Source organism: Stegostoma tigrinum, chromosome 2 (genome assembly GCF_030684315.1).
Source record: "Stegostoma tigrinum isolate sSteTig4 chromosome 2, sSteTig4.hap1, whole genome shotgun sequence".
In the NCBI taxonomy this organism is placed as follows: Eukaryota; Metazoa; Chordata; class Chondrichthyes; order Orectolobiformes; family Stegostomatidae; genus Stegostoma; species Stegostoma tigrinum.
In genome coordinates, this window is record NC_081355.1 from 93,235,465 (window position 1) to 93,259,089 (window position 23,625).

Genomic DNA, 23,625 nt, shown 5'->3' on the forward strand with positions numbered 1-23,625 from the left:
CTGCACCACGCAACCAGCCCAGCTCTTCCCCCACACCCACTGCATCCCAAAACCAGTCCAACCTGTCTCTGCCTCCTTAACCGGTTCTTCCTCTCACCCATCCCTTCCTCCCACCCCAAGCCGCACCCCCATCTACCTACTAACCTCATCCCACCTCCTTGACCTGTCCGTCTTCCCTGGACTGACCTATCCCCTCCCTACCTCCCCACCTATACTCTCTCCACCTATCTTCTTTACTCTCCATCTTCGGTCCGCCTCCCCCTCTCTCCCTATTTATTCCAGTTCCCTCTCCCCATCCCCCTCTCTGATGAAGGGTCTAGGCCCGAAACGTCAGCTTTTGTGCTCCTGAGATGCTGCTTGGCCTGCTGTGTTCATCCAGCCTCACATTTTATTATCCCGGAATTAGGGGCCCGATGCAATAGAGAGTGTGACATCATAAGATAACGTTAAGTTCGTTGTTTTGTAATAGCTACTAATTTGACTGTCTTTTGTAGGCTACTTTGAAATTGAAGGTGAATAGGGGAAATATTTACATGTTTCAAACTAAAAGATCAGTAGGATCATTTTTGGAAAAGCAATTTAAGAACTAAATGATTAAAATATAAATGAGTGACAGTTGATGTGCTGTACCTTTAGGATGTGTAGACCCAATTAGACCCAATTAGTAGACCCAATTGTTGTCCTTAGTGTCTGCATCTGTGCCAAGTGTTGGTTGCTTAAGGAACTCCAACTCAGAGTTGATGAGCTGGGAGTCTGAGCTTTGAGCACTGAGTAGGTGTTCAGGCAGTCAGATTACCCCCTGCCACCCTTAGATTATCTACCTTGAATTCGGCCAGTGGTCAGGGACAGGAAGTGTGACTATGAGTAAGGTAGGGGTATACAGGAGGGTGTGTTGAAGAACCCTCAGCCCTTGAACTTGTTTAAGATGTTTGAGATTCTTGCAAAGAAAAAGAATGAATGGTCCAATGCAGGGGATAAACGACGTTGGTTCCTGGGAGATAGAGAGGTGACTAGTCAGCGTCGGAAATTTGTAAGGTGTCTGGGGAGATGTAGTTGGAGATGTGTGTGCTAAATATGGGGTCAGTTGAATAGTTATGCAGGATTTAAATGAAGGATTTAATAGTCTAACCTTCCCTGAGTAAGTATTTACTTCATTCCATCAAAAGTCAATGATTAAAATGGATACTTTCGGAGGACTCCATGCGTAAAGGAGTAATTCAGCAGAATCTCCATTTTCCTTTGGAGTGTATAATGATAGGAATTCTGGAGGGTCTTCACATGCAATCCACATCCACATTGGAATAACGACAGTCTAACCATTGGAAAATCCAGGCCAGACTATCAAAGCTGCATCCAAAATCATACATTTGATGAAATTCATTTATCTGTTTAAGTAAACACATTTTCACTGTAAACTTACTAACTTTTTAAAAGTTAGTAAAAGAAAAATTCAAATTCAAAGATCTTTTGCTCCTTTTTTGCTAAAGGTGCTTTTTTAAGATGCAAATGCTGTCACTAAATAATTACCATGTAATTGTCCTCAAAGCCACCTTCTGTTTCTAATGTTTACCCTAGGTCGGACTTCAAATCCAGATTTTAATACCTGAGGAGAGGTTTAGACATACATATATTTTAATAGCAGTGTTCTTTGATAGTGTCTTGTGATATGACCATTATCCGAAATTACTGCTGGAAGTTACCGAGCTAAATAAATTACCAATTCTGGAATTGAATTCTTAGCAGTCTGATCTACCTTCAGTAATATTAATGGTATTCAATATTTATCCTTTATATTTTTTTCTCACTGGATTTTATCCCCAAACATTTGCTAACAGCTGGAAAGTCACGAGACAAGATAAATATGAAGGGTACTTAGCAAAAATTAGCTCATCAAACCAATGACTAAGGGATGAAGGAAAACAATGAATCTGACAGAACCACATCACGGTTTCTACACTCTCTTGCTGATGTTTTCAGATCATTTCCAATTTAATAACATAGTATATTGGACAAGGCATAGCAATGGTATCAAGAAAATGTTCATTCACGACTGTGTGGCCAAATTCAGCTCTAACTCCATTTACACATTTGCTGATGACACCATCATAGCAGGCCAGATCTCAAACAATGATGAGATAGAGTACAGGAAAGAGATAGAAAACTTAGCGGCATGGTGTAAGGACTCAGTCTCTCAGTGCCAGCAAAATGCAGGAGCTAGTCATTGATTTCAGGGAGTGGAGTGGAGGATATGGCCCTGTCAGTAGCAATGGCGCTGAGGTGGAGATGATAGACAGCTTCAAGTTCCTGGGAATAAATATCACCAACAACCTGTCCTGGTCCATCCATGTCACTCTACACCAATGTGTCTACTTCCTCAGAAAGCAAAAGAAGTTTGGCGTACCCACAATTACTCTTACCAATTTTTATAAATGCACCATAAAGGATCCTTTCTTCACAGCTTGGTATGACAACTGCTATACCCAACACTGGAAGAAATTGCAGTTGTGAATGCAGCCCTGTCCATCAGAAAACCAGCCTTACCTCCATTGACAAAAACAGAAGTTGCAGGAAAAGCTCAGCAGGTCTGGCAGCATCTGTAAAGTAAAAATAAGAGTCAATGTTTCGAGTCCGGTGACCCTTCCTCAGAACTGATCCTCCCATTGACTCTGGCAGCTTTCCCAAGACAATCTAATCAAAGACCCCTCCCCCTGACCCTGCATATACTTTCTTCCACTCTCTTTCCATCAGGCAGAAGATATAAAAGCTTGAAAACACATTCTAATGGATTTCAAAATCGCTTCGTCGTTATTAGACTTTTGAATCGACCTCTTACCTATTAAAGTTGATCTTTCTTGCACTTTCTCTGTAGCTGGAACACTATCTTTTGCATTCTGTTCTATTTTGCCATTGTACTTATGTAAGGTATAATTTACCTGGATAGCACACAAAACAATACTTTTCACTGTATCTCGGTGCATGTGACATACAATATTAAGTCAAATGAAATCAAAGACAAAGGTCGCATTCTATCAGCCAAAGAAAAGAAGCTGAGAATAAAACTAGCAGGAGAAAGAACTCTCAGAAGATGAGAAATGAATGTGTATCTGTTTAGCTGGGAAGTTTGAATGCATTTCATGCAATTGACCGAAAATCTGGTCAGCTGAATTTAATCAGAAGTTCCACGACACCAGGCTATAGTCTATCACATTTATTTGAAATCACAAGTTTTCAGAGAGTAGCTCCTTCATCAAGCAAAGTGAGATAGAAGCACAGCGAACTCAGAATTTATAGGCAGAGAGATCAATGGGCAGAGACATCAAAAGATCGAACAAATTGTGTGATTGGAGCATCCAATAATAAGTCCCAGCTAGTGATCCGAAGTATTAGAAGGTGTGAATAAAGTGTCAACAGCTGAATAACAAGTTAAGGGATAACCTATGATCAGGTTAAATGAGGCAGAGAAATAATCACAAAAAATTAAAAATAAGGTGGTGCTGGAGACAAACCAAATGACTGGAATAACATGCTAGGTATAAGAGTTGCATGCCGATGGTCTAACCAAAGTAATAAATAATCCAAAATTGTACAAACTAATTAAGATAGAGAGATCATAATAAATTATCCAGATGATAGTGACAAACAGGACAGCAAGGAAGATTTTACAGATACAGCACAATGTGGTGGGGCCACATGTAGCACAACATGAACCCTTGTCTGCAGTATATGAGATAGACATCATAGCTGAATTTAGTAAATACCTACTCAAGCATGCATCTATTTGTATAATATATATCAAATTAATTTGGTTGTTGATACTTTAGAAAATGAACAAAAGTCACAATCCATGTACTGTTCACATTGGAAGTAGTAGTTTTGGGACAACTTTAGCTTAACTCAATGGGGAAACTGAGAATTGCATGCAAAGCTGGTTTTGCAACTCGACCAATGTTATTTGTCATTGAAGTCAATATGAAGGTATGTGAGATGGGTTCAAGTCTAGGTTCAATCCTGCCAAGCAAATCAGGTGAAAATTGAATCCTTTCTGTCAGGAAACATCAAATACTTTCAAATGGCTATGAATGCGCTGAGAAGTATTACTAATTTCACGGATGAATAAACAACATCGGGGACAGAATCACAGACTGCATCACAAAGCACTAGACTTAACATATTAATCAAAGACTAGGGATCTTTTATCCACAGATTGATGTCACATTCATAAGTATAATATGGAATATTACATTTTATACAGTGGACAGGTCTAGGGGTTGAGGTAACATTAAGAAATTGAGATATCAAAATGTTATGTATCATTTCAAAACCACAACAAACTAGGTCTTCAACGTGCCACTGATAGCTGTCATAACCGCATATTAAGTGTATCCTCAGGGAAATAAAAAAATGTATTAGTTTTTCATGTAGCTCCCTATTAATAAATAATTGTTTCAACTTCAAAATAATCAGCAGCACAGATAAACAAGATTGAAGGTTAGTCCATTGCACCTGTATTGCTAAAAGTTGTACAAGTAAATAATCATAATGTTATTCGCTTAAAGATTTAAAGTAAGGATAAAAGTTGCTTATGAAGATGAAAATGAGATCACTTTCATCAAGTACAATGGCTTTTTCCTCGAACGATCAGAAGTTACTCCCAAAGGCAGTTTGAGAGAAAACGGTCCCAGGAGTGAGTGAAGACTCCTTTATTTCATTTTAATGTGATATGACAAGAGCATGGGTGAAGTTCCCAAATTGGTTACAGTTCCAGCTGAGATACTTGAACTGGTAAGCTGTTCAGTGGGGAGGGATGAACTGGCTCCCCTTCTTTATTCATCCACCTTATTGGTTTAATAGGATTAATTTTAACAAGATTAATTTAAAAACAGATCCCTTCCCTTATGGATATTTTCCTCCCAAATCCAAATGAACTTGTGATTTAAAACGAGCAATTTAACCAGGCTTTCTGAGTGAAGAAAGAGTGAGTTTCTTAAATACCTTACGTGATTAGAAATACTACCACAACTCTCTCTCATTAGAAATAAAAGGGGACTCCCAGAAGTCTGAATTTGTGAAGAGTGAGAGAATTGGACTTTGTAGTTACTGCAATAGAGATGTCCATCACATTGGCATTGATAGTTGACTCATCAGTTTCACAATCCTTAGTTCTGTAAATTGTGATTCTGTAATTCTGATTCCTTTTAACAACGACTGAATTCCAGCTTTCAGCATGCGAGAGAGTCCTTTTGTTATCCTGTTTCATTTTTGTCTGCTGCTGGCTACCTGGCTTCTAGCGTTTGGAGTGAATCTGCAACACGTCCTGTCCAAAATGGTGGCGAGGTAGGGCTCCTGTGCTGGAGCTCGTCAGCTCTGACCACTTTTCATTTTTATTTTTTTTTCCCCCTTGTTTTAAAATTACTTGACCTGAGCTTGGACGGTTTTGGCAGCAGCATGAGCCCAGCGCACAGACCTTGAGCGGTCTGGAGCCAGGCCCAGGACAGGGACCTTGAGTGGGCCTCGTGCAGAGGAGAGAAAGCCCAGAATTACTTGTCTGGACCAAGCACAGAGCATTGTCATGACTGCTGCATCAGCAGAGTCAACATTAATGAGGTAGCCCAGCAGCAAAAGACAGCACCTGAGGATCAGTGACTTTGCTGTTGGTTGGGTCCAGCATACATGGCAATGAAGGAGTGGAGGAGGGGGCGTAGGCGACATTGACAGTGATGAGCTGGTTCATGTCTGATGGACTTTCTTCTAGCTATATCTATTTTTTCCTTATTGTTAAATTATTTAAAATGGCACAATTTCATGGCAACAAACAAAAACCTTTGCTGTATTTTATTGTATTCTGACTGTAAAGTATGCATGATGACAAAAATCAAAATGAGAGGTAACTATTGAATAGTTCTTCGACTGTGATCTTCTCAGCACTTTAATGCTTGGAACCCAGACTGGTACACATGAGAATGTTCAGTTCCATTAATACATCCAAACAGAGTTAAAACTAGCTTTTTAACTCCTGTCCTTGTGTATTCTTCAAAAGGAAAAAACACAAATTGTCTGTGTAGTTTGTAATGTTATCCGCAGCGGGTGCCTTCCTGTTGAGCAGAGAGTTGTCAACATCTTATGATCTTTGTAGTTACAGTCCAATCAATTTGATTTGTCTGTTGCTCCCTTTGAACAGCTGTTTTTTGAAGTTCCCTTTTTATCCATAAGTGTGACATTCTATGTGTTTCTTTCTCTTTCTCCAGACAGGCACTTTTTAATTTATCTCTACAGATATTTTTAGCTGCACTATTGTTATTTTTGAAAAAAACAGTTTGGAATTACAGGTTACTAATATTCACAGTACTTCATGATTCTGAACTATGCCTATGACTTATGGCACGGGCCTTTGGTAGACTGGTTCAGTAGAGCTGTCCTGGATGCCTCTGTCTTGAGAAACAGTCCTTGCTTCAAGTTGCCTGTCTTACAAAATTTCCCATTTACATTTGAAATGTTTTGTCAAGTGAGATTCATGGTGTTCAGCCTGTCGTTGTCATAGAGTCATAAAGTCATATAGCACCGAAACAGATCCTTCATCCAACTCGTCTGGGCTGACCAAATCCCCTAAACTGACCTAATCCCCATTTGACAGCATTTGGCTCATAACCCTCTGAACCCTTACTATTCATGTACCCATCCAGATGCCTCTTAGATGTTATTATCGCACTAGCCTCCACCACTTCTTTTGGCAGCTCATTCCATACATATACCACCCTCAGCATGGAAAAAATTACCCCTCAGGCTTTAAATGTTTCCCCTCCCACCTTAAACCTATGCCTTCTGGCTTTGGAGTCCCCCATCCTGGGAAAAAGACATTGCTTATTTACCCTACCCATGCCCCTAATGATTTTATAAACCTCTATAAGGTGTCTCTCAAGCCGTTTGAAATTCTTCGGTCTCTGAGCTTACCATGTGATTGCTGTCCCCAAACGTTTCCTCCTGCACTCTATCTTTCATCCCGTTTAAAGTATCGTTGTTTTGATCTTTTTTTAAAGTTCCAAAAACAGTGTAAAACTTATCAAAAAAACAGTAATTACTGCTCCAAGAAAGCGAGGAAATCAACTTCAGCTCTGAAACTTCCCCCCAAAAAAGGAGCAGCGCATAACAGCCGCAATCCTCTCCCATTCACCACTGTCATTCCTCACAACATTGTCCATCCTTCATCTCGTCAAATATGCAAGAAGAACTTTTTAATCCTGAATCATGCAATGGGCTTTTTTTTCAGTAATCTTGTAATCGAGTTAGAATTTTGGGATAGCATTGTGCAAAGCATGCACCATGCACAATCCATCCTCGTGCTTCAACTGCCTGTTGTTACTGAGATGCTCCGTCAGAAGAGGCACTCTGAGACTAAGTTTTATTTGATTGCATGGGACTGGAAGGAACAAAAGTCTTACACTAGGCTCCACGACACCCTGGCCCATTTCCTGTGAGGACAGGCCCAATGCCCCAGGCTTATTTTGCTTCAAGTCCTAACCCTGAAAGAACTGCCCGATATTGCCTGGTTCCAAACCCCAGGGTTGGCACTGGGGCTACTTGCTTCTTTCCCACAGTCCTCTCACACAGTGTTAACATATCTTCAGAATGGCCCAGGCCTCCTGTTGATTCAGAATTACTACCAGTGTCTCTGTCACACATCTCCCTGCAGTCTACCTGCACCACACTCTTAACTGGCTTCCTGCCCTCATTGTCCAATCATTTTGCTCCCCTACTGCTGAATTGCTGTGAACATATTTACAGCCATAACAGGGAGTATGCCACCCTTGCTGGCCAATCATACTTCTCAATTCAGTTATAGCCATTCATTCTAAAAGCTGTGTCATCCATTAACTCCAATATTTTAAAGATTGCACCAGAAATGCAGTAACCTCCAGTGGAAAATATCAAGCTCTGTAATTCCTATCTTAGAATAGTGATTACATTACAAATGTCCTTAATTGATTGTGAGCCATTTTAGAACATCATGAAAATTTGTGAGAGATGCGATATAAATTCAAATTTCTTTCCCGCCAACTCCAAAACAAAAACTAAACTAGTTTTCCTGTAATCTTTCCTTGAAGTTACAGCAGATGATGTGGGGAAACCTTAAAGAAATTCATGCTGATTATTATTCCACAATACATGCAAACAGCTAATTTGCAAAAATCTGCATTGTTTTCCTTTTAATTATTTATTCAGCGAAGAATTACAAAGATAAAAAGCTTCCTAACATCTCAAAACATGCAATGGATAAATGAGACAAATTTGAAAATGGCATATAGTGGCCCAGTTGTTCTTGAGTAGCTCAAAATGGGTATCCAGGACACCTAGTACATTCATGTCCAAGTGCTACTGGCTTTCTTTTCCTAGCTTTTGCCTGCACGACATGTTGAAATTTTGTCATGACAGATTGTTTAAAAGATTCAGAGTGAAGAAAAATGAATGTCAGAAAATTCCAAATTTAGATCAGAAAATTTGGTGGAATTTTAACTGGAACCTTTTTTACAATAGGAAATCACTAGATTCAATTGTACTCTTTCTTGCAATGGAGGCTGCCAGACCTTTCTCACATGCTGCCGATCATTTTACTAGATGGATATGCAGTGGCTGCCTCTTTGCAGAAGGTGGAGTTCACCTGGTCAGTAACAACTCTCCACACATTCCCACAAACCTCTGTGAATTATAACTTTATCTTCCAGCATTAGCCCTGACCTAGGGGTTTTCCACTAGAGGTTACTGCAGTTCTGGTGCACTCTTTAAAATACTGCAGTTAATGGATGACATAGCTTTTAGAATGAATGAATGACTGTAACTGAACTGAGAAGTATGAGTAGCCAGCAGGGGTGGCCACTTTTAGCCATGTCATGCTGCGCAGTCCTCCCATTGAAGCCAGGGTAGTTGTGACCTTCATGAACCCAATAACCTATTTCATCCAGTGCACTATCATATCTACCAACCCCCATTCATTAAGGAACAAGAACAGAAGTTGCTTGGAGCTCAGCAGGGCTGGCAGCTTCAGTAAAGAAAAAAATCATAGTTAATGTTTTGGGCCCGGTGACTCTTCATCAGAAGGTGATCCGAAACGTTAACTCTGATTTTTTTCTTCACAGACCCTGCCAGGCCTGCTGAGCTTCCAGCCAATTCTGTTTTTGTTCCTGATTTACAGCATCTGCAGTTCTTTCGGTCCTTATTCATTAAGTTTCTTCCCTTCACAGTTATAGTTCCCTTTACATCCCAGCCTCCAATTTCTAGAATTGAGTTGGTCAGCTTCGCTACTACAATAGTGGCCCCTTATTAACCCTCCTGATTTTCATAGAGCTAACACTCCTTTCCCCACACCCCCAATTCCCCAGAACCGACTGTAGCCTACTCCACAGTCTGTAGTGACACAGACCCCCCCCCCCCCCCCCCCGACCCTTTCCACTTCAGGCAGCTGAATGATTGTGAGCAAAGCTCTCAGAGTGATATCAGACAATGCCCTTGACTTGCTGTGTCCTGATCAAAAGTTGTTTCCGTTGTCCTAACTGAGGGCTACTCCCCTTCGATTTTGAAACACAGCCATTTAGTTAAAAGATATGCAGTGTGTTTGCTGTGTAAGCTGCTGGCACATGGTGATGGAGCCTGGTGCCATATATCATGTCCACCCCAGTGAGACATCCCTGCTAACACCCAGGACAACTTGCCTGGCTTTCTGTCTGCACTGAAAATCAAGGCAAAACTGAAGAACTGTCAGCCTTTCAGCGCTGGCTATGGGGATAAAGCACAAAAAGGCGAGTCAGAGACTAAGTATGTGTAAAGTGAATGACCACTAATTGAGTAATGGAGGAGCCCTGAGCTGCAGCTGGTCAAATCTGTTTGCTGGGTGTCTGTACCTGCGTATAAAGTGTCCTGGCAGCAGCATTCCACTTAAGATGTTGGTGCAGTGTTGTAGTGTAGAACTGTATTGCAATTGGGCTAGAGATATGCCCTGAGGGTGCAGTGAGGCTTGTATATGTCTGATGCCAACCTCGGCTAACTGGAGGGCTTGGCATTCACGACCCTAATTTGTTGGGGACAGTTGTCTAAATAGGAGAACTGGAATCGCCAAGGCATTGGGGATTATTGGGAATTATTGTTGCCTAGTTTCTACTCAACAGGTGGAAGAATTTGAAAATTCATATTAATGAAATGAAATTATGTAATAATTGCATGGCGATTCTCTCTCCATTCACTAGCAAGAATTAAACTTATTTTCCTCAGTATCAAGAATCGCATTTCTGCCAATCTCACCATATTTTCCAAACTGACTTGTTAATACCCACATTGATTAGGAACTGGTCAGGTTCTGCACATAGTTTCTTACCTTTTGAATTCATCCCTTTTTTAATAAAGGTTCAAAAGACCATTAGGCCCAGCAAAACTATTCCTTTCTCAGGGATCCTAGCCATCAGCGTGCTTTTGCAGATTTTTTTTGTCTTTCCAGAATTGTATGTAATTGTTCAATTTGTCCACTTATCTGTTTCAACATATTTTAACTTATTTCACAACTCTCTTAGCCTTTAATGTTTGAGTTCTATTCCTATTTCTAACTTTTATATTTTTAATTATATCCCTTTAGGTGTAGTCAATTATCTTGGAAATGGATTATGAATATAATGGATTTCTAATTTGGATTTTTTACCTGATAACACAGTTACTTTATAGTTGTTCTTTAATTCTGTTCCCTGTGGTGAGAAAGTGTTTTCTTACTGTAGTACTTTAGTAAAACGTCATGTGGCCTTAGAGTTTTAGGTATTCTAATAAATTTTCTTGTGCTACTTTGTCCCACTAATTAGACAATCAGTCAAATTAGTTCTACAAGTTTAAATAAGCATATATGTAGTCATATGTGAGAGAAGTAACAAGATTGAACATTGGAAGTCTCAGTTGTGTTCGGTTGGATCCTTTTAAAATAAATAAAGCATAAGGTTGCATGATTGCAGCTGATTAAGCACACTGGACCATTGTCCCAGAAACGAGCTAATCTTTCCCCTTTCTTTGATGATTTACACCTGAGTATTTTCCCAATCTCATTAGGATTTGTTCCAACTAGAATTCAATGTAATAGAATGTTACAGTACAGAAGAAGGTTGTTTGGCCCATCATGTCTGTGCTAGCTCTCGAAAAGCTGCCAAGTTAGTCCTATTCTCCAGCCCTATCTCCGTAGCCACCTGCAGCTCTCTTTTGAAACAAAGAAACAAAGAAACCTACAGCACAGGCCCTCCAATCCTGTGCCGATCAAGATCCTCTGTCTAACCTGTCATCTATTTTCTAAGGGTCTGTGTCTATTTGCTCCCTGCCCATCCATGTACCTGTCCAAATATATCTTAAAAGACGCTAACGTGTCTGCGTCTACCACCTCCGCTAGCAATGCGTTCCAGGTGCCCACCACCCTCTGTGTAAAGAACTTACCACACATATCTCCCTTAAACTTTCCTCCTCTCACTTTGAACTCATGACCCCTAGTAATTGAGTCCCCCACTCTGGGAAAAAGCTTTTTGCTATCCACCCTGTCTATACCCCTCATGATTTTGTAGACCTCAATCAGGTCCCCCCTCAATCTCCGTCTTTCTAATGAAAATAATCCTAATCTATTCAACCTCTCTTCATAGCTAGCACCCTCCATACCAGGCAACATCCTGGTGAACCTCCTGTGCACCCTGTCCAAAGCATCCACATCCTTTTGGTAATGTGGCGACCAGAACTGTACACAGTACTCCAAATGTGGCCGAACCAAAGTCCTATACAACTGCAACATGACCTGCCAACTCTTGGACCCAAGAAACCTCCTACATGTCCCAAAGGGAGTCAAGCTGAGACATTTTCCATGCCAGACTTGGAAGGGACGTAAACCTCTGGAAAGGTGTGATGGACAGGGAAGGTATAGGGAAGTTAAACGCCAGTGGAATTCTCTTCCTGACAAGATGCATAAAGCATAACCTGCTAATATCAGACACCCTATATCACTAGTAGACCTCATGGCAACACCCTCACATGGACTTAGGGTCCCAATTTAAGGATAACAGATTGGCTCTTGACACTGAGGTGCCAATAGGAGACATTTATATGGTGGGGGCTGCAGCTTGCCATTGCAGGTAATGGAGAGAGAAGCCACATTCAGCAAATCAAAACATTTTGAAAGAAAAAAAGTGGCCACAGCTTCCAGGTCACCATTCTGGATATAGGAGACATCACTGCATTCCAAGATATTCAATTGATAACGGTACTTTTGGCAGAGGAGAGAGCAAGGCTCAATGACTCTTGTATTGATCCATTAAGATCAGTGATAGTGGGTGAGCCGATTACATGCCAGGCACTGTCAGGTCTGTGACCCTTGACCTTAGGGGAATAATGATAAAAGCGAAGCTGAGGGATCAACCAGGAATAGAGACAGTAAATATATTATTGGAGACAGGGCACTAAAGATGGAGGTGAGGAAGTTGTTAAGCTAAAAGTACATAACACCAGAAAAATAAACTCTCAAAGTAAAATTATATTAACACTTTATAAAGGATAAAAGTGCAAATGAAGAATAGCATGTAATGCTAAACAATAAGTAGCTGATCTTGTGTAATACTTGTCAAATCTATATTTTTAATGTAACTGATAGTGTGAAGAATAGGCACCTGTGGATCTCTAAACTGGTACTCTGGTGTTAAATGTTTTCATAAAAGCAATCAAATGCATTATTTTAGAACAACATGTAACAGTGTTTTCCAACAGTAATGTAATATTCTTCTAACAGTTAATATAATGTTTTAATGTCTAAAGCCTTTAAATAATTACAAGGGGTAACATGAATAGAACCATTCGATTTACCAGTCCATCAAAAAACAATATTTCAACTCTCTGTTCCTTGGTTTTATTAAAACAGCTTGATGCTTCAAATCTGAACGTAAGATGACAATTGTAAAGTAAATGAGTATTCTTCAGTTATGAACAATAAACTTCAATTTGTATCAAAGATGTCCACTGACAGTCTTGCTGTCTCTGAGGTAATAATTTACAGCTATAAGAACTGAAATTTTTTTAAAAATGAGTTAGCACTCAAAAGACAGACTAAGTAACATGTTGGTGAATGATTGAATGTCAGCACTAGCATGTAAAGGTAAAGGCAAAGATTGTTAGAAGCATACCCAAAGGTTGTCGTTGTTGGAGGCCAACCATCTCAACACTAAGAAATCAATGCAAGAGTGCTTCAATGCCCTCAGCATTTTTTTAATTCTTTCATAGGTTGATGGGATTACAGACTGGGGCAGTAATTGTTTCCCATTTTTTCAGCACCTTTAAAAAGAGACTGCTTTCTTAAAGCGCTGCAGCCGATGCAGTTTATGTATAACTGGGAGGGAAAGATCCAACCTTCTTCAGCTTAACAAAGTCAATTCCTGACTTGAAAGTCAGAGCAGCCATCTGACAGTTGCAGTTCATCGATAGCTTTGACGGGCTCCTTCTACTTCAGTGCTCCTGCCAGGCTACTTTGTGGCCCAAGGACTGCAGGCAGTTCTAGAAGGCAGCTCACAACGACGTTCTCCAGGGCAAGTTCGAACAGACAATAAATGTGGGCCCAGTCAGTGATATACACACACCCCAGAACAAATAAAAATTTTTATACCTGAGTACAGGTCCTGCAAATCTTTTTATCCCCCTTTAATCATTCATTGGATGAGGGCATCACTGTCTAGTCATCATTTATTGTCTATCCCTATTTGCCCAGATATCAATTTAGAGTCAACCACATTGCTGTGGGCCTGGAGTCACATGTAGGCCAGACGAGGTAAGAATGGCAGTTTCCTTCCCTAAAGCACATTACTGAACCAGTTGGGTTTTTCCTGATAATTGACAATGGATTCATGGCTATCATTAGATTCTTAATTCAAGTTGTTTATTGAATTCAAATTGAACCCTCTGACTGTGGTAGAATTTGAATCCAGGTCCACAGGATGTTATCTGTGTCTCTGGATTAACAGTCCAGCCATAATACCATTAGACCATTGCTTCCTCCTTGATAAAGCCTCCCCATGTGCAGTTCTTCAACATGCTTTACCTGATGTGAATGAATGATGATTAAAGAAATGAAAGCTCAGTTTTAAAGCTTAAAGAATAGATAGATTGCTTTTAAGTTCAGAAGTCCCTTGGTCCTTAACTGTTTTCATGTCTTTATGCTTCATTCAAGGTTCTAGACACCTTATTTAAGGAAGGATGTTAAAGCCCTGGAGAGATTTTGAAGGAGATTTACCAGAATGACACCAGAAATGAAGGATTTTAGATACAAGGAAAGATTAGAGACATTTGGTTTCAGAAGATTAAGAGGTGACCTTATTGAAGCCTTCAAAATTATGGGCAATTTGACAGGCTTATGAAGGATATTCTGTTTCCACTAGTTGGTATGTCAGTAACCAGAAGTCACAACTTCAAGATTGTCAGCAAGAGAGCTAGCATTCACATGAGGAGAAACTTATTTACCCAGGGAGTTATTAGGATTTGGAATGTACAGCCTGGGAAAGTGGAGGAGGCAGATTCATTGTGGACTCAATGGGCTGAATGGCCTGCTTTCACACTGTTTGGATTCTGTGATTTCCTACCAATTTACAACAAATAACAGCACTTACACTGTATTGGCTCAAAAAAAGATAAAATTCTCCTCAAAAGCTTTGTGCTTGAAAAAGAGAGCACGAAATTTGGTAGAATGCATAAAGTGATATGAAGCCCTTAATTTCTACAGTGATGACAAAATATTTTGTAGTTCCTTTATGTAGGCTTTTTTTAAAAATTAAGGCCATATTCAAAATGTACAAGTCTGGGAAATAAGCCAATGAAAGTGCTTTGCTGTATTACTCCTGGCTGTATTATAAATTGAAATTAAAAATTCATATAATCTTCAGCTTCTGTTGATGCATATTCTATATCAGCAATGATTCTTTTTCCTATCATGGGTACATTAACATTGATGGTTGTTGAGAAGCAGTTCACAGCAACTGCTGTTAATGTGATCTGAAATCAGTATTGCCATCCCTCAGGCTACAGAACTACAGGAAAAGCGTTGTAGAATGTGAATCCCACAACAATATACATGAATATACTTTGTGATGTTTGCCAAAAGTGATGAATCTTTTAAAACCATTGGAGATTAGAATGGAAGCACCTTTCTAGAAGAACGACTTAAACTTAACTGATTGCGTGAAGAATTTAGAAGTGCTGTTCCCTTGCATTAATTGTTGTAGCTTATTGCAGAAATTTACATGATATGAGGGGGCAAGTGAGTTGGTGAAGACTGTTCTGAGTTCAAATTCAGATTGCAAATTCTGACAGATGCAAGATTCTGAAATGAGCTCAGACTGTTTTCATCCAGTTCCCATGGTGCAAGTCCACAGTATTGCCTTCCATTCAGCAGTAATTGTCAGTAATTGAGTCACTAGTATAGGTGGCATATTAAATGGAATTGTCAAACTGCAGGAACGGGATGTTGTCTCAGAGGTTGGTGTTAAAGTAGGCTCTTGTGGACTTTAAGAAAGAAATTTGATTGCTTGGCTCTGGAGCCATTGCGAATTACTTGTAACATTGTGTGCCAATTTACATCATTGCACAAATTGCATAATTGTTCTGCAAGTTGTACTAATTTTCATTGTTAAAGTTATTTTCATTTCCTTGCATTATGGATGACGAGTGAAAAGAATAAAAACAATACTGTACCAACATTGCTAATCAGTCTGTGTTTCCAAGGAAAGCTACTCTGCTTGGCAAGCTGAGCAATGTGACATGAATACTTACATTAATCTGAAGCAGCAAATTGGTTCATATTCATCATTTTTGCATATTTTTGACTGATTCCTATCTGTGTTGACACAGGAAGAAATTTCTCAGACAAAGAGTTGATCATTTTCTAATCCTTAAACATACGCTGCTAACACTTTGGCATTTGGTTGGACAGTGATTCAATTCAATGTTGCTTTGAAAGACTTTGCAAAGGAGTTTTCAACATTGTCATCCATCATGTAAGCATTTTGCACTCCTTTTAGGCAAAACCAGAAATGAAAATCAGCCCCTTGCATTTACAAGTTCATGAAATTGTAAACTTGAGCTCACGACCTTCCCTCCCCATTCAGACAGTTTACTGTCTTTCAACTGAGTCTATATTTCAGTTCCTTGTTAGTCCTGCCATTTTGTGTAAAACTGTTCTTGTGAAGTAGATCAACATTTATTGCCCATTTCTAGTTACTGTTAAAGGCAGTGATGTTCCACTTCTTGAACCACTGAAGTCTATGTGCTGTAAGTGAACAAAAGCACTGCTGGTGGGCTTGAAGTTTCTGGACTTTAACTCAGCAGAAGTAAAAGAATGGTTCCAAGTCAGTTTGGTGTGTGGCTTGGATGAGAACTTCCAGGTGGTGGTATTCCATGCATCTGCTGCTGTGTCCTTGTTGGTGGTTGAGATCACAGATTTTGGAACACACTGTCAAAGGAGATGAGGTACTATAATGCAATTTGTGGATGCCAGACTGATGTTCATAGCGGTTTCCTATATGTTAGCCCAAATGCCACAAAAACCGAGTTCTTGTTGAATCATTCATCACGGAGTTCATTTAGAACACTAATTGTTCACAATGCTAACAAATTACAGACTTACACACATAATCTGGGGCTCTGGGCATACTGATGTTCCTTTACATTACATACACAGCTGACGGACTACACTGAGAGCATTATACAGAGAGAGAGACTGAAGGTGGAGCATGTACCTTTCCACCAGAATGTCACTTGTTGTGATATCATGTAAATGTCTCAAACATATAGACCTATACACCTATTGGTGGTGTAGTGGATAGTGAAGAACATTACCTCAGAGTACAATGGGACCTTGATCAGATGGGCAAATGGGCTAATGAATGCCAAATGGGGTTTAAATTGGATAAATGTGAGGTGCTGCAGTTTGGGAAGGCAAACCAAGGCAGGACTTGTACACTGAATGGTGAAGCCCTAGGGAGTGTTGAGGAAAATAGAGGCCTTGGATTGTAACTTCATAATTCCTTGAAAATGGAATCGCAGATGGTGAAGAAGGCATTTCGCTCACTTGCCTTTATTAGACAGTGCATTGAGTATAAGAGATAATGGGAACTGCGATGCTGGAGAATCCAAGATAATAAAGTGTGAAGCTGGATGAACACAGCAGGCCAAGCAGCATCTCAGGAGCACAAAAGCTGACGTTTTGGGCCTAGACCCTTCATCAGAGAGGGGGATGGGGTGAGGGTTCTGGAATAAATAGGGAGAGGGGGAGGCAGACCAAAGATGGAGAGAAAAGAAGATAGGTGGAGAGGAGAGTATTGGTGGGGAGGTAGGGAGGGGATAGGTCAATCCAGGGAAGATGGACAGGTCAAGGAGGTGGGATGAGGTTAGTAGATAGGAAATGGAGGTGCAGCTTGGGGTGAGAGGAAGGCATGGGTGAGAGGAAGAACAGGTTAGGGAGGCAGAGACAGGCTGGGCTGGTTTTGGGATGCAGTGGGGGAAGGGGAAGAGCTGGGCTGGTTGTGTGGTGCAGTGGGGGGAGGGAACGATCTGGGCTGGTTTTGGGATGCGGTGGGGGGAGGGGAGATTTTGAAGCTGGTGAAATCCACATTGATACCATTAGGCTGCAGGGTTCCCAAGCGGAATATGAGTTGCTGTTCCTGCAACCTTCGGGTGGCATCATTGTGGCACTGCAGGAGGCCCATGATGGACATGTCATCTAAAGAATGGGAGGGGGAGTTGAAATGGTTCGCGACTGGGAGGTGCAGTTGTTTATTGCAAACCGAGCGGAGGTGTTCTGCAAAGCGGTCCCCAAGCCTCCGCTTGGTTTCCCCAATGTAGAGGAAGCCACACCAGGTACAATGGATACAGTATACCACATTGACAGATGTGCAGGTGAACCTCTGCTTAATATGGAAAGTCTTCTTGCCTGTCTGCCCCGGTCGACCCTTGCCTACACACCTGCCTGCTCCGGTCGACCCATTGTCTCAGCCTGTTCCTGTCCCACTGAACTCATCTCCACCTATCTGGGCTCTATTTTCTCCCCTTTGGTCCAGGAACTCCCTACCTACGTTCGTGACACCACCCATGCCCTCCACCTCCTCCAGAACTTCCAATTCCCTGGCCCCCAAAACCTCATTTTCACCATGAACGTCCAGTCCCTATACACCTGTATTCCGCATGCAGATGGCCTCAAGGCCCTCCGCTTCTTCCTGTCCCGCAGGCCCAACCAGTCCCCCTCCACCGACACCCTCATCCGCCTAGCCGAACTCGTCCTCACCCTCAACAACTTCTCTTTCGATTCCTCCCACTTCTTACAGACAAAGGGGGTGGCCATGGGCACCCGCATGGGCCCCAGCTATGCCTGCCTCTTTGTAGGTTACGTGGAACAGTCCCTCTTCCGCACCTACACAGGCCCCAAACCCCACTTCTTCCTCCGTTACATTGATGACTGTATCGGCGCCGCCTCTTGCTCCCCAGAGGAACTCGAACAGTTCATCCACTTCACCAACACCTTCCACCCCAACCTTCAGTTCACCTGGGCCATCTCCAGCACATGCCTCACCTTCCTGGACCTCTCAGTCTCCATCTCAGGCAACCAGCTTGTAACTGATGTCCATTTCAAGCCCACCAACTCCCACAGCTACTTAGAATACACCTCCTCCCACTCACCCTCCTGCAAAAATTCCATCCCCTATTCCCAATTCCTCCGCCTCCGCCGCATCTGCTCCCACGATGAGGCATTCCACTCCCGCACATCCCACACGTCCAAGTTCTTCAAGGACCGCCACTTGCCCCCCACAGTGGTTGAAAACGCCCTTGACCGTGTCTCCCGCATTTTCCGCAACGCATCCCTCACATCCCGCCCCCACCACAACCGCCCTAAGAGGATCCTCCTCGTTCTCACACACCACCCTACCAACCTCCGGATACAACGCATCATCCTCCGACGCTTCTACGCCATCTACAATCCGACCCCACCACCCAAGACATTTTTCCATCCCCACCCTTGTCTGCTTTCCGGAGAGTCCACTCTCTCCATGACTACCTTGTTCACTCCACACTCCCCTCCAACCCCACCACACCCGGCACCTTCCCCTGCAACCGCAGGAAGTGCTACACCTGCCCCCACACCTCCTCCCTCACCCCTATCCCAGGCCCCAAGATGACTTTCCATATTAAGCAGAGGTTCACCTGCACATCTGCCAATGTAGTATACTGTATCCATTGTACCCAGTGTGGCTTCCTCTACATTGGGGAAACCAAGCGGAGGCTTGGGGACCGCTTTGCAGAACACCTCCGCTCGGTTTGCAATAAACAACTGCACCTCCCAGTTGCAAACCATTTCAACTCCCCCTCCCATTCTTTAGACGACATGTCCATCATGGGCCTCCTGCAGTGCCACAATGATGCCACCCAAAGGTTGCAGGAACAGCAACTCATATTCCGCTTGGGAACCCTGCAGCCCAATGGTATCAATGTGGACTTCACCAGCTTCAAAATCTTCCCTTGCCCCACCGCATCCCAAAACCAGCCCAGTTCGTCCCCTCCCCCCACAGCACCACACAACCAGCCCAGCTCTTCCACTCCCCCCACTGCATCCCAAAACCAGCCCAGCCTGTCTCTGCCTCCCTAACCTGTTCTTCCTCTCACCCATCCCTTCCTCCCACCCCAAGCCGCACCTCCATTTCCTACCTACTAACCTCATCCCACCTCCTTGACCTGTCCGTCTTCCCTGGACTGACCTATCCCCTCCCTACCTCCCCATCTATACTCTCCTCTCCACCTATCTTCTTTTCTCTCCATCTTTGGTCCGCCTCCCCCTCTCTCCCTTCCCTCTCTGATGAAGGGTCTAGGCCCGAAACGTCAGCTTTTGTGCTCCTGAGATGCTGCTTGGCCTGCTGAGCTCATCCAGCTTCACACTTTATTATCATGCATTGAGTATAGGAGTTGGGAGGTCATTTTGTGGTTACATAGAACATTTGTTGCACCATCTTTGGAATACTTTGTTCAATTCTGGTCTCCCCACTACATGAAAGATGATGTGAAACTTGAAAGGGTTCAGAAAAGATATACAAGTGTACTGCCATGTTTGGAGGATTTAATCTATAGGGAGAGGCAAAACAGGCTGGGGCTATTTTCCCTGGAATGTCAGTGACTGAGGGCTGACTTTATAGAAGTTTATAAAATCATGGGGGGGCATAGATAGGGTGCTTAGCCAAGTCTTTTCTGCAGGGTAGGCGTGTCCAAAACTAGAGGGCATAGGTTTGAAGTGAGAGGGTAAAGATTTAAAAGGGATCTAAGAAGCAACCTTTTCATGCGGAGAGTGGTACGTGTATGGAATGAGTTGCCAGGGGAAGTGATGAAGGCTGGTACAATTACAACGTCTGAAAGGCAGCTGGATGAGTATATAAATAGGAAAGGGTTAGAGGGATAATGGACCAAATGTTGGCAAATGGGACTAGATTATTGTAGAATATCTGATTGGCTAGGAGTTGGACAGAAGGGTCTGTTTCCATTCTGTACACCTCTATGACTCTATATGGAGTCTGTGCCATAATACAACAGAAACTGTCACAACTATAGTAAAACTCAAAAAGCTACAGATGCTGGAAATCTGAAACAAAACCAGAAATTGCTGGAGAAACTCAGCAGGTCTGGCAGCAACTGTGGAAAGAGAAACAGAGCTAACATTTGAAATCTCTCACTACAAATGCTGTCAGACCTACTGCCACTACTGTGCATGGGTGTTGAAGGGTGTGAATGTTCAAGCTATGGTTAGTATGCTGAATAAAAGGTTGCTTTATCCTAGATGTTATCAAATGTTTTGAGAGTTTTTTGGAGCACTAACCCAGGCAAGTGGACAGGGTTTCCATCACAATCCTAATCTAAGAATAATGAAAGGTACCTGTGTCTTTGTGAATTCAGGAAGTGAGTTAGTCACTGCAAAATCTCCAGGTTCCAACCTCAGCTTCGACCCATCAAAGTTTGTATGGGTGGTTCAGCTCAGCTTTATGCCATTGTTAATCTTAACTCTGTTTCTCAATGCCATCAAATGTCAATGTAGGGATGATTAGATTCTTGCTTGTTTGGAGATTGGTCTGGTGTGTGGCAAATATTGCTTATCAGATCAGTCCAACTCCGAATGTTGTCCAGGTCCTGCTTTTGTGGGTAAGGATTGTTCTAGTATCTGGCAAGTCATAAATGGTACTCTAAATATTCTGCCATCATCAGTTAGCATCCCACCCAGACCCACCCTCCCTTCCCATGCAACCCTACATTTCCCACGGTTAGTCCATGTGACCTACACATCCCTGGACACTATGGACAACTTATCATGGCCAATCCACTTAACCTGCATATTGTTGAAGTGTGGGAGGAAGCCAGAGCACCCAGAGAAAACCCGTGCAGGCATGAGAAGAATGTGCAAACTCCACACAGACAGTCACCTGAGGGAGGAATCAAACCCGGGCCCCTGGTGCTGTGAGGCAGCAGCGCTAGCCACTGAGCCACTGTGCTGCCCTAATCAGTAATCAGTAGCCGTATTTTGAGGCAATTACTTTCAGGTTTATATAAAAGCTTGTTTATGACTTTCTCAGTCTATTTTTTAACATCTGGAAAGAGTTTATTTCTGTGTACTGCATTAACTTTAAAGGTCTGGCCTTTTGGCTCCCTGTAAGATGGAGGTGGAAGAGGGTTTCTGAGTCCGGGGCTCGCCCACTTTTCTTTTTGTTTCTTTTCTTTTCTCCCTGGTTTATTTTATTTTACACATCTGTTGGTGAAGAGCTCGGGTGAGGCGACATCATTGGCAGTGGAGAGCAGTCCCAGCATGCAGACGCGCAGCAGCGGCATCGAAGGTGAGTTCGGGTTCCCAGTGACTTCCGCATCTTCGTGGCGCTGCTGGCACCAACTTATGGCTATTGCTGCACCTGCACAGGCAGTTTTGGGCTCCCAGCAGCGTCTGTGTCCAGTGCAGATTCATGGAGGCAGCAGCAGAGGTGGGCTCAGGCCCAATATGAGACCTGGCGGCAACAGCAACAGTTGCATCAGCAAGGGGAGCCCAGAGGCAAGGACATCAGTAGAGGCAAAATGGCATCAAAGAGTGACCAGCAGTGGCACTGCGAAGGGGACTTTTGTCTGGCCACCAGGCCCATGGCCCATGGTGGAGCTCTTAACAAGAAGAACTGTAAAGTTGGACACTTTCTTTATCCCTTAATTTTTCTCCTTTTACATTCTGTTTTTTTTTCGGTATTTTAAGCCGGTGCCATAGGGCGGTGAAACTATAGAACACTATTCACTGAATTTCGTAACAAGGTACATATGACAACAAATAAATCAAATCACATTAAGAGAAACATAGCTGGCATCGCAGGCCTAACTAGCTGGCGTATGAAAAAATTAGCTCTCATACATGATGCTCCATATTGCAGCAAATTAACACAATATCAAGCAGGAAAAATGAAAGTAGTTCTTGTTAAACTAAATAGATATGAATGTACATTTCTAGTAACCACATTATTCCATTGTTGCCGGCCTGCTGTGTTCATCCAGCTCCACACTTTGTTATCTCTTATTCCATTATCAGTTAGTTTATTATAATACTTCAGATTTGGAAAGATTGGATGATCTTGCAGCCATTTTACCATGCTCTCAAGATTGAACAATCTACAACTTCCACAAGAAAAATAGTAAATTAATGAAATTTAATTAAATATACTTATCTGTGTATTGTCAGTATCTTTATTTTAATAGAACCTATTTTTGTTAAAACACATCACCAGAAAATGTAGATATTTTTCAAACTATTAAAAATCATTAAACTTTACATATTATTTTGATACTTGAGAATCAATTTGTACATTGTACACGATTGTAAAATAATTTACTTTCAGTATTTGCCATGTGTTGGACATCCCACTGTGTACACACAATAACAAATAATGACAATACTGTTTTTCTCTTAGGACCCAATTGTTTTGCAGGAGTCGCTATTATCCCAGCTGGACGAGAGGTGAAGATTGATGAATGCACAACTTGCCATTGCTCCTACGAAGATGGCACTTGGAGAGTTGATCACCAGGCAACTTGCATCAAGAATGACTGCAAGGAAATATAGACAAAAGATCGTGTGGATAAAGTTTTTTTTTGCTATATTCAACATAAAATGGGACTGAATGAATGGTGTTTTTGTACATTCTGTATTGCATACCATACTTATATTGAATTAGTCATGTTATTTGTACTAAATCTGAGCAATAAAAAGTGACTAGTATATTTCAAGCATCACAATCTGGTTCTTTTTTAGATTTTCAGTGGATAGCAGACGTTTGAAATGTTCTGTTCCAGTCTCCCCATCAGCTGTCACCTCCTGCGATAATACCTGTGCTCCTCAATCAAAGTTCAACATGATGCTTTGAATAAAGGTTAAGAGGAAAGGTCAGCAAGCCTGCTAAGAAAAATCAGAGGAGAGTAATGAAAAATAGTGTACTGTCATTATAGCTGCAAATATTTTACATTAGAGTAAATAACTTGAAAACACGAAATGCAAAAGAAACGTGTTTAGTGATATTTTATGGGATATTAGCAATAATT

General features: G+C 41.9%; 1 protein-coding gene across 5 annotated transcripts in view; it reads left to right on the plus strand.

Annotated features, from left to right (window-relative positions):
- The window catches only part of vwc2 (von Willebrand factor C domain containing 2), a 159,598-nt gene extending 136,304 nt beyond the window's left edge, over positions 1 to 23,294 (plus strand). For 4 of the 5 annotated variants that reach the window (XM_048562562.1, XM_048562568.2, XM_048562585.2 and 1 more), the window contains one exon: positions 22,998 to 23,294. In XM_048562562.1, the coding sequence (XP_048418519.1) occupies positions 22,998 to 23,149 (152 nt within the window). In that variant the 3' untranslated portion in view covers positions 23,150 to 23,294. The remainder of the gene's footprint in view (positions 1 to 22,997) is intronic. The other variant, XM_048562593.2, reaches the window with a different exon arrangement.
- Positions 23,295 to 23,625: the final 331 nt, after the last annotated feature.